The sequence below is a fragment of the Diadema antillarum genome, unplaced genomic scaffold, assembly GCF_040938485.1.
Source record: "Diadema antillarum isolate AM-2024a unplaced genomic scaffold, OU_Dant_1.0 seq00002441_RagTag, whole genome shotgun sequence".
Classification (NCBI taxonomy): Eukaryota; Metazoa; Echinodermata; class Echinoidea; order Diadematoida; family Diadematidae; genus Diadema; species Diadema antillarum.
Genome location: NW_027273048.1, coordinates 212,743 through 230,151, shown reverse-complemented (window position 1 = coordinate 230,151; position 17,409 = coordinate 212,743). Strand labels below are relative to the sequence as shown.

At 40.5% G+C, this 17,409-nt stretch overlaps 1 protein-coding gene across 1 annotated transcript in view; it reads right to left on the bottom strand.

Moving 5' to 3' along the window:
• Positions 1 to 579: 579 nt before the first annotated feature.
• Positions 580 to 17,409, bottom strand: part of LOC139714806 (androglobin-like) — a 76,918-nt gene continuing 60,088 nt past the window's right edge. Inside the window, 13 exon segments of the mRNA XM_071626461.1 lie at positions 580 to 1,105; positions 1,998 to 2,187; positions 2,819 to 2,945; positions 3,960 to 4,173; positions 4,649 to 4,854; positions 7,227 to 7,310; positions 11,687 to 11,791; positions 13,341 to 13,452; positions 14,192 to 14,248; positions 14,944 to 15,038; positions 15,552 to 15,754; positions 16,379 to 16,566; positions 16,961 to 17,114. Of these exon segments, the coding sequence (XP_071482562.1) occupies positions 887 to 1,105; positions 1,998 to 2,187; positions 2,819 to 2,945; positions 3,960 to 4,173; positions 4,649 to 4,854; positions 7,227 to 7,310; positions 11,687 to 11,791; positions 13,341 to 13,452; positions 14,192 to 14,248; positions 14,944 to 15,038; positions 15,552 to 15,754; positions 16,379 to 16,566; positions 16,961 to 17,114 (1,954 nt within the window). The 3' untranslated portion in view covers positions 580 to 886.

The following is a 17,409-nucleotide window of genomic DNA, read 5'->3' as shown; positions in this document are numbered from 1 at the left end:
GTGACTCTCTACTTTCTGAATACTGTAAACGCAGAAATTTTTCGCGGTGCATTGATTTTCGCGTATTTCGCGCTTCCTCTGGCTAACGCGAATTCTAAAACCCGCAAAAATATCTTCACAATTTTCTCTTCACGTTTTGAATGGGTTGACAATTGCGCTTCGTGAATTGAAGAACCAGCAAATGTGTTTTTGAGCCGCTCAGCGCGAAAAATCAATCACGTAAAAATTTCGACATTTGCAGTACTAAAACACAGGGATATTTTTGATGGCTCGCTGGATTTGCAAAGCTTGTCATTTCACGTTTCTCCAACAACACTTTCATCTCGACATCTTTTCTTTCTTTGTTTACACCAGTGAGTCCTTTTCTCTAGACATTTAAGTACCCCAAGATATTTGCATGAAACAATTTTAATGTTAGCAGAGGACAGACTGATGACGAATGGTCTACAGTCAGATTGGATGAAACAATTCTGTAGAATGGACACTGATATATGTAGTTATCATCTGTGCTAAGTAAAACTGAGAGCACCCTGTGGGCTGCAAACTTTCTGAAGTTCAACAACATGAATATTGGTGGAATTTGATGCAATATTGTGCACTTCCAGTTCCTTCTGATTGTAAAATACTTCTGCTTGGAGATTACATTAGATGAGAAGTAGCCATTGCATTAAAAAATAGTGCTAATTACCATGGCAAATCGAGTAATACTTGGCTCTGACTTGACCAGCAGTGTTGGTGGCCATTGAAGTAAATTTGCCAGATGTGGATATTTCCTTGAGCAAGACAGTTGTTTGGTGAATCTGAATGGTGACTGCCATAATGGCAAAAGGGGGGAATATGCCTTTAGTTGTTAATCCTGAGTGGATAATCCTCCCTACCCCCTTCTTCACTTCTTTTTCCCCTTGGCACTCTTCTTGTTGGGGCTCTTCTTGCCCTTCGGACTCTTCTTGCCCTTGGGCGAGGGGGTCCTTCGGGCCAACTCGGCCTTCTGGGCCGCCTCGGAGGCCGCGATCTCCTCCAGACGCTTCTTCTCCGCCTCCAGGAACTTCTGGCGGAACGCCTCGCGTGGCTCGTTGATCTGGCTGCGACGTTCGTCAAGGCTCGTCTATGGGGAAGAGTGAGAGCGAGAAAGCGGGACAAGAGAAAACGAAAAATGAATGTAAGTGTATGCTGTAAGTACAGAGCTGAAAACAGCACGCATCAGCGGGCTCGACAATCTTGAAGTGTGGGGAAAGAGATGACCGGTAGATATCTTAGATTTACAAGAAAAAACAATCAAGAAGTGTTAAGGCAAACAAGAGAGATAAGAAAATTGAAACACAGAAAATTTTAGGACCTCTTTCATATTCCTCATCATTGAGACAAAGATAAATAACAGATTACACATGCCCAGATCTTTTCATATTGCATTGCGTAATTCTTGCAATATGTTACTCAGCTATTCAGACTGTAGACGAGTTTCAGATTCTCCTCCAGACTTCCTGTTTCAAGAAGGACTGATATCTATATCAGTTTCTCTGATGGGCACAACATTATCTGTTATTTTATTCTTCTCTTATTTCTCTTTTGTCTAGTGCATTAAGACATAAAATTATCATATGCACTTAATATCTGGCGCATCAACATCCTCCTCCTCATCATATCATCATCATCATCATCCACATCATCACCATCATCACCACAGCTATCGTCACATCACCATCAACATCAACACCACTAACCCCACCATCATCACCACCACCACCACCACCACCGTCACCACCACCATCGCCACTATCATTATCACCATCACCATCACCATCACCATCACCATCACCATCACCATCACCATCACCATCACCATCACCATCATCATCACCACCACCACCACCACCACTATCACCATCATCATCATCATCATCTCTACTCATTAGTATTGCTTTAGTTCGTTCCCCCCCCCCCCCCAATATCCCTGCTCATCTCTGACAACCTCCCCAACCATTCCTCTAGGCACCCACCTGAAGCGCAATGCACTTCTGCAGCTGCTGCTCCTTGGTGAGGTTGCGCCTCTTCCGGTCCTGCTCCCTCTCATCCAGGACCGCCTCCCGGAAGAGCTGGTATTCCTTGATCTCCCGCTGCTTGGCCTCAAACTGGCGCCTCACTTCCTCCTCATCCTTCAGCCTCGGCTCCCCTGCGAAGTCTGCCGGCCTGTGTGTGTTTGTTGGTGTGGGTTTGTGTTGGGGGGGGGGGGGGGGGTGAAGGATGGAGAGTAGGGAGGGGGAGGGGAAGAGGGCAGGAAAGGGGAAAATGATAGCCAGAAATATGAAAGCAAGTACTCACTGATAACATCTCATCTTTGTTTTCATGGTATTATCTCATCTTTTAAGATCATACCCCTGATGAGTGACATGGAGTATTCAACAGTAATACAAGTGTATCTTATCTTTTATGGTAATATATACCAAAGGGGTGAAAGTGAGTATTCAATGTTTTTATATCATAGCTAAAATCTATATTTATCAGATAAGTGACAGGGAGTTCATTGGAAATTTCCCAACTTTTTCAATATACAAATGATGCACAGGACAGAGTGGATCGGTGAGAATTGGATGCGTGAGTTTAACTTTTGAACTGTTTAAACCCACGAGTGCAGCGACGCATGGTTCACTGTGGATCAGTAAAAATGAATGCATGACAATTGACCAATCAGATTGCAAAGATTCTAAAGCCCGTTTTATAATTAATAGAATATGCTACATATCAAAGTTGCATATCAATTAATTTTATGAGATGGCTTGGAATGTAGGACTCGGAATGGAGGCGTTACAGATACACATACCTGACGTATGGGCTGAAGTCCATTGTCTTCAAGATCTCCTTCGGGGGTGGTGGTGGCGGGGGTTCGTTGGTCAGGGTGGTCTCAGCCACAGGGTGCTCCAAGTCTGATGCAGGGGTCTGTGGCGGACCTACAGGTGGAAAAAAAGAATTGGACAAGTATAATATGATGTACCGTAAACGAGGAATGTTCGCATGCATTTTAATTTCGGAAATGTTCGCATGCACTTAAATTTCATGAATTTAGAGAGAGCCAAGATTCGTGAAATTAAAATGCATGTGAAAGTTTTTGTCTACACTATACGCATTGAATGTTAGAGGCAACTCACGAAAATTTCATGCCACAAAAATATTGTGTTTTACAGTAATTGGGCAATTATGATAAAATAGGCCTTGTAAAGCATCTAAAGCAGATACTCAAAAGTTATTGGGCAAAATGCTAGCTACACAATTCTAATAACTTTGAAAACTGGAAGAGAGAAACCTCACTAGCTTTGTGTAAAGTTTCCACTTTCAACAGAAACTTTCACAGGAATAAGACCTCACTGCATATGAGGTGGTTGAATGAAATTCTCCCAATATACAGTTTGCTGTCATTTTTCAGTAAGTCAGCACACAATTTCGGAATATCCTATGATGCACTTACGACTCAGTCATTACTAATAAATACTGAAAGAGAAGCTTATCACTTTATTGTTTGAAGACTTGAAGATTGCCAGCTCCAAATTATGATTTGTACAATGTTAACTCTCTTCTTGTTCTTACCGGACATGTTGTTGAAACTTAATCACCCATACCACTGAAGGATATCTTTGTTGTTAGACTACGTACATGTACATAGGCAGGGCTCACCATCAGTGGTGGCCCAGAGGCCCGGGGCAACTAACTGTTGGGCCACCAAATCTCCAAAAAGGTTACTTTCTGGTGGCCTGATGGGGCAACTAAGATTCAAAATGAATGGTTGTGTTTCCTTTCATTTTGTTGAAATTTTGGTGGCCCGAATACCAGATAAGAATGTTACTGTTGAGCCCTGATACAGCGCATCTGATTGGCCTATTTGATCTTTTCCATGCCTGGGACTTTGGAAAGTGTATTTTCTGTGCTATTTGGCACTCAAAGCACACGAAGGGTTGATGGCTCTTTACCTTCCGCTTCGGCCCCCGCTGCTTCGGCTCCTTGGTCCGAGGGGGGCGGGGCAGCTTCCTCCTCTGTCTCCAGCTTGATGAGGTGGTCCTTGAGGAACTTCTCCCGGGCAGCCTGGGCCTTGGCGGCCCGGCCCGGCTCGGCCGCCTCCCAAGCCTGCTTCATGGCACGGATCTCGTCCTGCCGCTCCGTGTCCCGCCGGATCTCCACCTCATCCTGAGAAGGAAAAGGACAGAGCAATCAATGCTTCTCAATCAATCACACAGCTTTTTTTTTTAAATTCTTTTTTAAACCTTAAATCTATTACAGACCGGCAGGTTCGTTATAACGAAGTCCTCCAGACCGGCAGGTTCATTATAACCGAAAAAAAAACCCAATAAAAAACACAGAGCAGATACTTATTGCGTTATAACCAGAATTTCATTATAACCACGACGTTATGAGAGTGAACTGTACAGTATGCGGAGTATATTTCACTGTGCTCTTTTTTATTTATTTTCACAATTTGGTGAGAATTGTCAACTTTTTCTCTAACTGTAAAAGTGTTCATTTCAGCTCGAGAAGGTCCTATTCAGGTGAAGGAAAATATAACTCAAGTTTTATCCCATGGAGGAATGAAGGTGGGCTCGAAAATGTGCAAGTGTTACAAGCTAAGGGCAGCAGAGGGCTTTACAGACAGTGCCAGACTCACTGTTGGTGTCTGGTCCAGGACTACCCGCAGGGTCCAGTTGGGCTTGCTGACGTCAAACTGCTGGGAGGAGGGCCGGGACGAGTTGGCCTTATCCTTGTCCTTGTCCTTGTCTTTGTCCTTGCCCTTGTCCTTGCCCTTCTTGCCCCGGTCCTTGGCCGCAGCCTTGCTGTCGCCCTTGCCTGGTGATAGGGGGCGTTCTTTATTGGCTGAGCATATGAAGAAAATGGAAGCATGATGAGAATGCAGAATGGAAACAAATGGATATGTACAGCCTCTGATTGCATATCTAAGCCAATGTTTTTTAAAGTGCCCATAAATACAAACAATGAACTTTAATATATAATATGCAAAAAAAAAAATCCAAATGAGAAGATGCAAATGAATAATGTGTTAATTGGAATAATTCACGAAATATTGCTGTTTGGATTATGTATAAGGTTTCTACCAAGTATAGTCATCAGTAAACTAAATGAATACTTTGGTGATGACAGACTGGTTGGATGAGCATGCCAATCTGCTGTTGCAAAAGAGAGAAAGTCACGAAAATGATTATCAAAGCAATAAGAAGAGCCACAATGAATGATAAGAACTGCTGGGAAATCAGACTGCTACATTTCTCTCTTCAATATTCTGAAACACTGTACTGTCATAAATAGTTTTCAATAGTTTTACCACTGTGCCCTATTAAATGTCAAATCTTTTGTAGTTCTGTGATAAAAACAGTGACAACTGCCTCATGCCTAAGAGAGAAAGAGCAAAATATTGATGATGAATATTCTGGATGAAATGAATATCCTAGTGAAGTTGAGGTAAAGCGGAATATACATGTTGCGAAGCCCTACTTACATCCAGGAGATAAAAAGAAGGATACTTTCATGAAATATATGCTAAGAAAATTTCCGACAAGAATGCTGTTTTACAACTAAAAAAAATGGATAGTAAATATTGTACATAATGAGAACATACTGTAGAAGTGGGTATTTTCGCGCGACTAATTATTCACGCTCGGCCCGCTAAGAAGAGTTTCGCGTGTTTTTCATACCGCGGAATCAAGACAGTAAGTACGGGAACATTATGACACGCAAAAATATTCGCGTGCTTTTATTTTCGCACTAGTTTCTGCTTGCGAGAAATGCGCGAAAATTTCCACTTTTACAGTAAATGGCAACATACTCAGACAATATACACCGTATATACACATTCACATACATTCATGCATGCAAAGTCTAGTTAAAGGTAACTAAACAACTACTATGTCACTTTTTCACTACTATGTTTGTGAAATGCATTTACCCTGTGCTTTCAATGATATATTGATGGTAAACATAGAAGCATCATGCTAGCAGTGGTCTACTTTGTAATACATCAACAAAATACACAGAATAGGTGCAACAGACCTCATGTGGAAATAGCACGTTAACAAAACAAACTGGCACTACTCTTATGTTATCTTCATGACCAGTTTCAAGAGAGATGTGTGATATGGAGCATCTAGTATACATGAGAATTATGAACTGTAAATACTGCTACCACTCAGAGCTGTAATGAGATTGCTACATGAGAGACTCTTCAACGAGAAGAAATAGATGCAATTTAAAGTGAGTTTATAAGATGAAGCGGCTCATCGGATCTGCGCCAGCTAAAAGAAGTAGGCAAATATTAGTATGGCAGTGATCAAACTAAATCAGGGAATGAATTTCCTGGGGCCTGTTTCATAAAGACTGAGCGTAGGTTGCAATCAGTCACAAATTGCGCTTCATGAATAACTCTGCGATTGATCGCAAGTAATGCTAAATACACTGAAAGTTATGCTTGATTTTTCTTGAAATCAAACATAATTATCTTTATGAAACAGGACTCACGCTCAATATTGAACTTACGCTTGACTCAAGGAATTATGCTCAATAAATTGAGCGTATGATCAATTGCAACTCTTTATGAAACAGGCCCCAGGTCTCAAATCACACTTTGCTGTGAGTCTTTTTATGCCACTGCTATAAAAACTGTCTGAAGCAGTTTTCTTCCATAGAAGTGTACAGGATACCATTTGAAATATTATTCATCAGCTGAAATTGCTTATGAAATTCAAGGGGGAAAATCATTGCCTTTACGATGTTGGAAATCTGATCTCATAATGCAACAAGAGTACATGATGTCAGCTATATGCTATATGCTATATGACATGAAATATGTGAAAAACGCATCATATGATATGACTAACACTTACATATTATGTACCATACATGTATTATACAGCTTGTTAATCACTACACAACAGAAAATTTTCATTGGCGGCGGTTCTATTCAACTATGATGAGGTTAGAATGTCTGCTGAAGCATCTTGATGAGCAAAGTGAATAATTCATGTTGGTTAAAGAAAAAAAAAGCATCTGTTTGATATAACTATTTGATGCATGATACTTAGGCATGAAGTGGCTGCCTGATTAAATGCAAATATACAAATGGGTTAAGCATGTTATACAGAATATATGACGCTATAGTCAGGAGATGCATATTGGTTATTGATGAGAAAAGACTACTGGCTATATATATATAGAAGCAGTCTTTTTGACTTTGCCTTTTTTTCTCTCGTGTGAGTCTTCCCTGTCACCTTTGAACTCCGCGGCTGAGGTCTCTGATTTCGCATTCTCCCGCTTTCGTGCTGTTAGTAGCAAAGTTAACACGACGTTTTTGCAGATGGTTAAGTTCTGTGCCTTGTGCAAAAGGAATTATGCAGAATACACATAAAATATTCAGTTTAGCAATCATAAACTTGAAATCATCCACACTAATGACCAACAAAAGGAATCACAAAACAGTACACATTAGTTCCTAAGTGTGTATATTTACAGATAGTACCTGTGAAGTCAAAGACATTCATTCGCACATGAATGAAATATGTCACCTTCGTCACACTATAGTTCTTACGTGTGTGTATTTACCCGAGAAGTCACAAATATTCACTTGTATATATGCAATGAGTAAACTTTGCCAAGCAATAGTTCTTATGTGTGTGATTTTACCTGTGAAGTCACGAATATTCATTCGCATTTATGGAATGTGTCAACTTTGCCAAACAATAGTTCCTTATGTTTGTGACTTCACCAGCGGAGTCACTGACAATCATTCGCACATATGCAATGTATCAACTTTGCCAGATAGTCTCTCGGTATTGAACTTCACCATCACTGGGTGTGTCTAGGGATGCTCCCACTGGTGCCTAGATACCACAATGGCATCAGCCACGCCCCTTTCTGTAATGAGATATGGGGCAAGCATTCTCCAGACTTGCCCATGTTTCAGCTACGTACATAGAGAATCTGTGTGAATGACATGTATTAACATCCGCCATACAAAGGCAGTGGCCCTTTGTTGTGCTTTTGTCTCTGTCTAGCAGTTCAGCCTATTAAATAGTGATCATGTGTTACTACTGTGGGAGATCAAAATAAGCAGACTGGATACAACCACCAATTCCTGTCAAATAATGAGCATCATGTACCAGGTAACCAACACAAACAAGCAAAACTGGACATTTTTCTCAATCAATCTTGGAATAAAGTAAACATGATACCTCTGGTGCATATATTAATGACCATGAATATCAATTGTGAATATAACTCTATGAAAGAGACCGCCAAAAATACATCAAATGTGCACCAAAAGTGTTAATACATTCCTGATGGCATTCCATTATGATTTTAGCTTCAAGTTCACCTCATGTAGCATAAAAGGGATACTAAATTGTATAAACAGCCTTGATGGAATGTAAATGCCCGCATAAATTTCAACTGACCAAAATGCTCATTATCCACTTGCATACTTGACAATATATTCAGAAATATATGGTTCAATTCTATGGTTCCAAGATGAAAAAAAAAATAAAGGTTATATATTGTATATGAACAAAACTGAAACAGAGCATTACATTACATCAATGAATATCTGAGGAATATACTGAGTTGCATGATGAACGGATATACACTTTGCTCTGGCATCTTCACACAACTTGATTGACATTAGTTTGAGTACAATATGATTTGGAAATATGAGGTGAAGGTGCTGTAATACAACATTTTGGGTAAATCTTGTTCAACATCAGTTATATATGCATCTGGCAGTTGGCCATATGATGAGTCAAAAGACAATGAATAAAACCTTGAGGTCATGGGTCCATAACATAAGACTTTATTGATCAACTATTTATGAACTTCTCACCTACATGTACCATCCATAAAATTCTATTATACGCAGTAACCCCCCCCCCCCCCCCCCCATAAATCATTTAATTCTGATGAGTTGAAATTTGGACTATTGATTCATCACTGTTAATGAGCCAATAATTCTTGCGGGATCCAGAACACATAATTGTGTGGAATCGGGATCCTGTACAATGCAGCGACAGATGACACTGGCCACAATAGTCACATGATATCTGAATGACATCATACATCTTTCCTCTTGTCAGGCATGTATTCAGTTCAAATGAGGCAGAAGAAAGGGGCACCAGCAAATCAAACTCATGTTAAACCGACTGCAACATGCAAGCAAAGCTATCATCTCTGCCGGGATCAACAACTACATCATTACACTCTACTGACAGTCAAAATCAACAGAATAACAAACCCCAACCATTTCAGTGGCCACTGTAAGAAAACAAGTCGAGTTGCTCACAAAAAGAAGCACACAATATAGACCTGCTGATAGATATCTGTCTAGGCATTGTTGATGAGCAGGGCTGCCCCACCCAGCTACACCCTGCAAAAAATTGCACATTATCAAGGTATCAAAGGACTGCGAAGAAATTATTTTACATTGCAGTGTGTTGCCATAACAGCACAGGAAGGAAACAGCGGTGATTGATTTCCAGGAAGTAGGTGACAAAAATGTGGGCTTCACTGATACTGCTTATGATACATATAAAAGGTAGGCGTGTCCCTATTAACTCTCCACACTGATATCATCTATTGTACTTACAAATGTTGCTGAATACACGATGTACCCACAGTTTGTGATAGAGGGTTTTATAACTAGCTCAATATACATAATAATATTTTGCCAAAATATTTCCAATGATGTCTGATGTTTTGGACATTTTTAAAAATGGGTTCATCAAAGAGAGATGGGTACATAACATGTCAAATCAACTCCATCGACCTATCATCTTCTGTGACAATAGGATCTATGACATCATAGTAGGACTGTGGGATAATCTTTTCAGTCCTGATTGACAATACTATGGGTTCACTGTGACCATCATCCTTCTGTAGGGGGTTTACCCAAAATACAGTCATTATGGCTATTATTTGACTTTATAGGATGATATTTCTATCAAATTGCTGCTGTAGCATCACAACAACTAATTCAAGAGAACATAATGATACGTAATATTGTTGCGTGTGTGAAAATTAACTCCTGAAAAAATGCTACTGCTGCAGGGCCCTGTTTTATGAAGAGTTAAAATTGATTATGTAGTCGATTTCAACTGTAAGTCTATGGCAGCCTGTGTGGTAAGGACATTTAAAATCGACTTTATCTTTTGATAAAACGGGGCCCTGTTCTGGCAGTAGACAAAGAGTGAAAGCAGCATAGTCACAATGCACAGAGGCCCATCAAAAGCAGAGACAGGATGAAAAAGCAGCCATACGCCTCACATCATTGCATGCCATAAAGCAGGGCTCGACATTAGCACTTGCCTGCTTGCCCAGGGCAAGTATAATTGTATGTCGGGCAAGTGAAAATACAAAACTGCGTAAAGTTACTTGCCCTTCAAGGAAGCAAAAATGTGACTTTAGTACGAAAATCAAAAGCTCTTCACGTCAATGAATACATTGGCGCTATTTTGGGGCTAGTACTTATTTCTCTCAGGCAAGTAAAAATCACAAAAATTGATGATTTTATTGGTCTACTGGGAAGTGAAAGAAAAAGTTAGTGGAGGAAAGTTAATGTCTGGCCCTGCAAGAGGGTTAGTGTCATAAGCAGAAACGACTGGTTCAGTTTGGTCATATTTAGCATGTTCTCAACATAATGGCCACCGAATGGGAGGCAAACATGAAATACAACACTAGACTACCAGTAAGCAGCACAAAGTGCACATGCACATAGTTGACGAGTTCTGCTGCCAATGTTACACGATATGTAGGCATGCCAAAGCATAGACAATGTGTGTGGAGTCAGCATGCATGCATTTCTGTAGCAACGTAAGGCATGCAAGCAGACAATGGGTGATGGATTTGCACCCCCATGCTGGCTGTACCCTAGCAGAGTATTGCAAAATTCAGACTAAAACATTGACATAAAATGTTAGAGTGAGAATGACAGCCGATGTAATATGACAGAGATGGCATAATTCGGTTGTGGAGGAACATCTCATAGGCCCGAATTCACGAAGGTGGTACAATCTTGTCCATGGTTTAAACCATGGACAAAGACCATGGAGCGCCAAGTGTCGCATGGAATATTTCGTAGCGAAATCAGTCATTTCATTGACGAAATGATTATTTTGTAACAAAATATCATTTTGTAATGAAATGAACATTTCGTCGACGAAATGATAATGTTGTTAATGAAATGGTCATTTCTTCGACAAAATGACTGATTTCGTTACGAAATATTCTGTGCGACACTTGGCACCCCATGGTCTTTGTCCATGGTTTAAACCATGGACAAGATTGTACCACCTTTGTGAATTCAGGCTAGAATGTCTGAATTTCACTGCCCGAATGGCTTATTCAAGACATATCTCACAGGAACTTGAACTTTTATGCAGAAACACACACACAAAATTTTTTTTAAAAAGTGTCATAAGTCAAAATTTGCAGAAAGGGACACATGAATTGTCCCACAATAAATTTTGACACTATTCTGAGATATTCCACCTCCAAACCAAGTCAACATACTTTATATTGAATGGTAATATGATGATATGATATGTCCCCGTGTACGAATGTGATACGTGTGGATGTGTGAAGGATGTGTGGTAAGGGACTGCGGCTACACGTGCGCGATGGAGAAAGGGAATAGGGGAGCGGGGATATTTGCCTCTTCGCAGTCGCGACGGTGAATCCGTCTTTTCGTCGTCGGGGTCTTCGGGAAGTTTGTACGTCAGAAAGACAGCGGTGCTGTGAGCAAAGTCACTTTGCTCCACTACAATTTAACATGCAAAAATACAGTATTTTTGTTGTACTTCAAGCACATCCCGAAGAAAGTATCATTATATGTGCAAAAGAAAAGTGACTACCTGGTAAATAGGTCTTGGGATTTACAAAATTGCAGGATATTTTTTTACCATTTTCTTTTTGCATTCTATACAACAATGGACACATTTATTTGCATGGTATGGTGTGCAATTAATGGGCTCTTGTTCAAGCAGATTTAACATACATTAATTTCCACTCCTTATGAGATTACAGGGGTTAATATATTTTTTTTGTGTGTGTGATTGCATATTAAATATTTCACCTATCTTGATCCATACAGACTGAGAAGAAACCCTTATAGCTATAAAAGTATTTCATTTTCCAGATGTTTCTTGGCACACAAACATTAAGGACTGTGCTTTATTACATGATACACATCCACCACACACTTTTAATGCCTACATTTATCACACTGTATCATCTGTTTAGTAACTGCATGATTAATGGTTTTTGAGCATCTGACCTGTAGCAACATAATTACAGGTCAAAAAACAACAACAACACACACACTATAAAGTAATTCTGAAATCATACAAAGAAAGAGATTAAAGATGAGCACATCAGACCAACTGAGGAGGTAAATTTGGACTGAACAAACACAAAATTAAAGACAATTACGACAACACACTTATATATATTCAAACAACAAACTTCCATTCCTTGTTAATGGTGCATTTGCATGAAGCTTGCAGCATCTTTTTTTTTTTTTTTTTTTGGTGGTCACCTTACTTCCTTTGTGATCACTGTTAGCATCACTTATTGAAAACCTTGGTGAAGATTGTCATACCAAAACACAGATTTGTTAGATTGTGACGAATGTGGTCCCACATAAGACAGTATGACTAAAGAGTGGTTTTAGCTTTGCACGGCTCACTCAGAAAGGTCTTCACTTTTCTTGTATCCAATAAATCAAGACAAAAGGAAAAAACATCTCCCTCCAAGATTTGGCAGTGGCACATCGAACAGGGTTAGCCAATTTATGAAACATTTCACACACATTTGTCAGAGTTTTCAGCTTTTAGGTGGTTTTGCACTAAGAAAAGAACTCATTTGTAATCACATTAGGAAACTTGGTTCATGCTCATCAAACCTTTCTTGTGAATCTGAAAGCAAACTTGAATCATGTTTCAGTGGGCATTTCTCAAGTCACATTTGGCAAGTTGCTAACCAAGTGTTTTTCAGTTGATATCTGGTCCATATTTTGGCCTTTACAACACATCTGCGGGCACTGATCTTTGCTCAACGTTATTATCACTCCTGCCATAGTGCATGGATAATGAGTACTCTTGCATGCAAGCCTGTCGATCAAGAGTTACGTGTCAGATTGAAGGGACATGGAGTTGCATCGTTTGCACCAAGCAGCTGGCATGGACACTCTTAATCTCAATAATTCTGAACTTGTTTTTAAAACCTGTTTCAGAAACGTGATTACGAACAAGTCCTCTTGTAGAGTCTGAAACCCCTTCTTGGTTTGCTATAGTGGCTGTGCGTCTTACCTTTGAGTTCATTCTTTTCCAGTTCCTTGAGAACCTGCACAAAGGCCCAGCTGCTCTCTGATAGTGGCCAGCTCTTCCTCAACACCTTGGCTTGGATGATGTACTTGTGGGGCTGTGGGAGAGCCACGACAAGAGGGGAAATGTAACAAAGGAGAATGTTACAGATAGAATGACCGATAGCCAGACGCCCATATGACAGATGTTGAACAAGATTTACACTAACTGTTAATTTTCCTGTACCGTACATTTCCAAACCGTACTAAACTTTTGTCAATCATCATAAAGCATATGGCACAATGTGCTAGGTTGATACCGTTTGCTGACTATTGCTAGTCACCTGGGGCGAATCACGAGGGGTCGGCGTAATTCCCCGTTTTCTTGTGTGTCAATCAGTTGAGCTTATCACTGCAAGCCCTTGAGTATTTTACAGGACACCTTTTTCTTTCAGTTTGCTACATTTTTACTCTTTTTTTTTTTTTTTCTGAAGCAGACTTGCTTACCACCTTGTTATGATATGACTTAAGTCATCCCTATGTTATGTGTTAAGTGTGAAACATGTTTTATTTAATTTTCAATTGTACATTATTGTAAACATTGAAAGAAAAAAGGGAGAATTCTGTGTGCTCAGCCATACACAAGTTGTGTGGAGGTGCCAAGGGAATATCTGTCCATCATGGTACTCAGTATATTCCTTAGATATTCTCTGTTGTCTGTAATGCTCTGCTTTTACTGTGTTCATAAAAAATATGAACCCTTTTTTTTTTATTCGGCTCGAAACCAGATACATATAAGGATGTACACAATACAGAATTAAGACTTTTAGAATTTAGACTCATGACCTCTGACCTCACCTTGAACTCTTCATCACTTTCTCCTCTCACAAGGTCACCAGAACTTCGGCTTGCACGCTGGAATGTGAAAGGGCGAATACCATGAGCATAAAAAATCAAGCATTTTATACTTTGATAAATTGCGATTTATCTATTTCATATTTTCTTATACAAGGGTTTACGTTATGACTGCAAAATTGATATTAGGCAAAAACATTGATATTTTCTATAACAAAGCATTACAAAGGTACACAATTACTGTGCATGCTATTCTATATGCATCTGTATGGACGTGTAAAAAGGAATCACATATCCCACCGCATACATCAATAAATCCTCGTTTTATTCTTTTACTGAGCAGTGTCAAGAATCACACAGCACTCTGATTTCATCTTAAATGAGACACTGCACCATTCATTGCTCTGATGTCAGACTAAAAGCATATATATCAGGATAAAACTGCACTAAATTAATACTCTAGCCACATCACGCCCATTTTCTCCCTTGTGGATGATCTACCATAATCCGATGTTTCTGCTTGCTTAGGAAAAACACAAGCAGGCCATATTTAGGTTCTGGATGGATAAGAAATATGGGACAGAACAAGCTTGTCATGTAAAAGTAAAAGAATGTGAAAAGGGGGGGGGGGAAGAAAGGAAAGGAGTGATATAAGAGGGGAAGGGAGGGTAGAATCCACCAATAGAAAGGGAGGAGGGGGGTAATGGGAAGGAGGATTTGAGGTAGTGGAGGGGTTCATTCGTTGTGTCACTCACCGAAGCTCTGCCATCATGGCTGCTGGCCGAATGAGGCTTGCGCTTCCCAGAGCCCAGGCTGATGGTGCTCCCATGACCCCTGGCACCACGGGCAGCTGGAAAGTCATGTGACAAAAAAACAGCCAATCAAAAATCACATTTTTTTTAAACCTTCATGTGCAAACATTTCTAATGTTTCTTCCTTTTTTTAAACTCTTATCTCAAATAAGATAGAGGAGTTCTTGCATCTTTCAACCTTCAACTTCATTAACATTTTTCACTCTTCATTCTTTTTTCACCACATCCATTTGATTTATTATACCAATTATGTTTTTGTTTTTTTTCAACAAAGTACTGCATGATGAAGTCGGTTGCTAGCAAAACAAAACACAGGATCTGGATCAGTGTGAAGATGCTCCCCCAATGGGGAACAAGATTTCATGTTCGGAGAAGGCTGGGATGATTTAATATTCAGCTCAACTTTGCTTCAACAAATAGAGCATCTCATCTTTCAACCCATGCAAAATCTTGTACCACTGAACTCAAAGACCATGCACCATTTGTATGATGACCGACAAATGTTTGGCTACTACCTGTAGCAAGGATTCTACTCCCCGGGTTTTACTCACATGATCGAGATGAGCGCTTGTCATCCTCTCCTGGTTCCCGGTCGCGGAGGAAGGTGAAGGCAGGGATGACGGCGTGCCCCTTGCCCGCCGTGCTGGCCACCACCTCCTCATTGTCCAGCACGTCCAGGCTGATGTAGACGTCCGGCTTGGACGTGCCGAACTGGATGCTGGACACATGATCCTCCTGTGGCTTGACCACATACCTATGAAATATACAACACAAGGTGGAATTTAGAGACCTGGTAGCATGGGGATTCCCCGACTGTATCAATCTCCATTCGCTGGCCTCTGGGGTACATTTAAAAAACATGAATAGCGCCCGTCAGCAAATATATACAATAAAGCGTTACGATACGCTCATTGTTAACGGTTGACTGCAGTTGTGATTCTTCGGCCATGTGGGTAATAACATAGAGATCAGCACTGAAGCTGTGTGCAATTCATTACGGGGATTCTCGAATATATCCAAGCCGGGTCAGCCTTCCCACTCCATGGTATCCTGAGGCAATTGGGGCTATAAAACAAAAACAGTCAAGACACACTGACGACCCACAGATTATGTGTTGCACGTTCAAAGTGGAGCTAAGAATGGTTTGCTGACTCTCTGACAAGTGTAACTTTTCTTTCTTTCTTTTGCTTATTTTTTAGCTTTTTTTTGGGGGGGGGGGGCACTGGTTGTATTACCTCTTGATTTCTGATCAAGTTTTCACAATCTTTTCCCTTGTATTTCTCTTACTTTTGTTTAAAATATCTTGCTAGAAACAGCAAAAAGCTCTTGAATATGCACAGTCTTTTGCGAGAAAAATTTAAGGTTGAAGGCTACGTACCTCATGATGATGTTTTCCTTGTTGGGGATGTAGTAATCCCGGATCTCCTTCAGCAGGAAGCTACTGTTCAGGCTGTCCCTGGCTGGCTGGGGAAGGGGGCTGGAGGAACCGATCAGACGCATCCTCCACTTGCCACTCTGGAGCGGCAGGTCAGTGGTTCGAGCCTCTGCAAGGAAGGTGTAGCCTCTCTGTATGTTGGGGGGATTACAACACTTTCTTTATAATATGTCAGCCAAAAATAGAAGTTATCAAGATATCTTATTGGATGCAGATGATCAGATATGATCATCACCAATGAATAACTGACATTCTTTGAACTGGCCTGTTATAAGAGCTTCATATGAAGTAGATGCCTTTCTGTTCTTAACTTCATGAAATGTCCTCTCAGGAATAATAATGTTGGTCAGGAGTAAAAAATTTGGTCACACTCACAAGGGAAGGAAGATATAATTGAAAACACATTCATGTCACCGGGTTTGCCTTCTATGATTGGGCTTATATTTGTACTGCCACTCTCTATCAACGCAAAGTCCTTGGCAGGGAGGAAGCTAGGTCATTGTAGGTACCAAAATAGACCCTCACCCTGTTCTTGCGATACTCGTAGGGTGCCACCCTCTGGAAGACCCTGGGTATCTCCTCCCCTGTGTCATTGTCTACCACCCTCAGCATGCAGGTTGGGATGGAGCAGTAGAGTTTGGGCACCACCAGCATGGGCTCCTGCACGTACAGCACATCTCTGAAAAAAAAAGGCATTCAGTGACTCAATACTGTTAACAACGGTTCGCGCTCCACAGGGGGCATATAACTGTATATTGTCCAGACCGTCTCTTGCTTTCTTGTTCTTGTCTAGGACAGGATTTGAATTATAAGTTGGAACTAAGCAGAAGAGCTTGGTTACCATGGGCATATGGTACATACAGCACATCTCTGGAAAAAACTGTAATGTTTTTGTATCATACATACAATGGCTTCTCTATATCAAACTGTACAAAGGGGTATAGAGTTGTATGTTGTCCACCTTTTTCAAATTG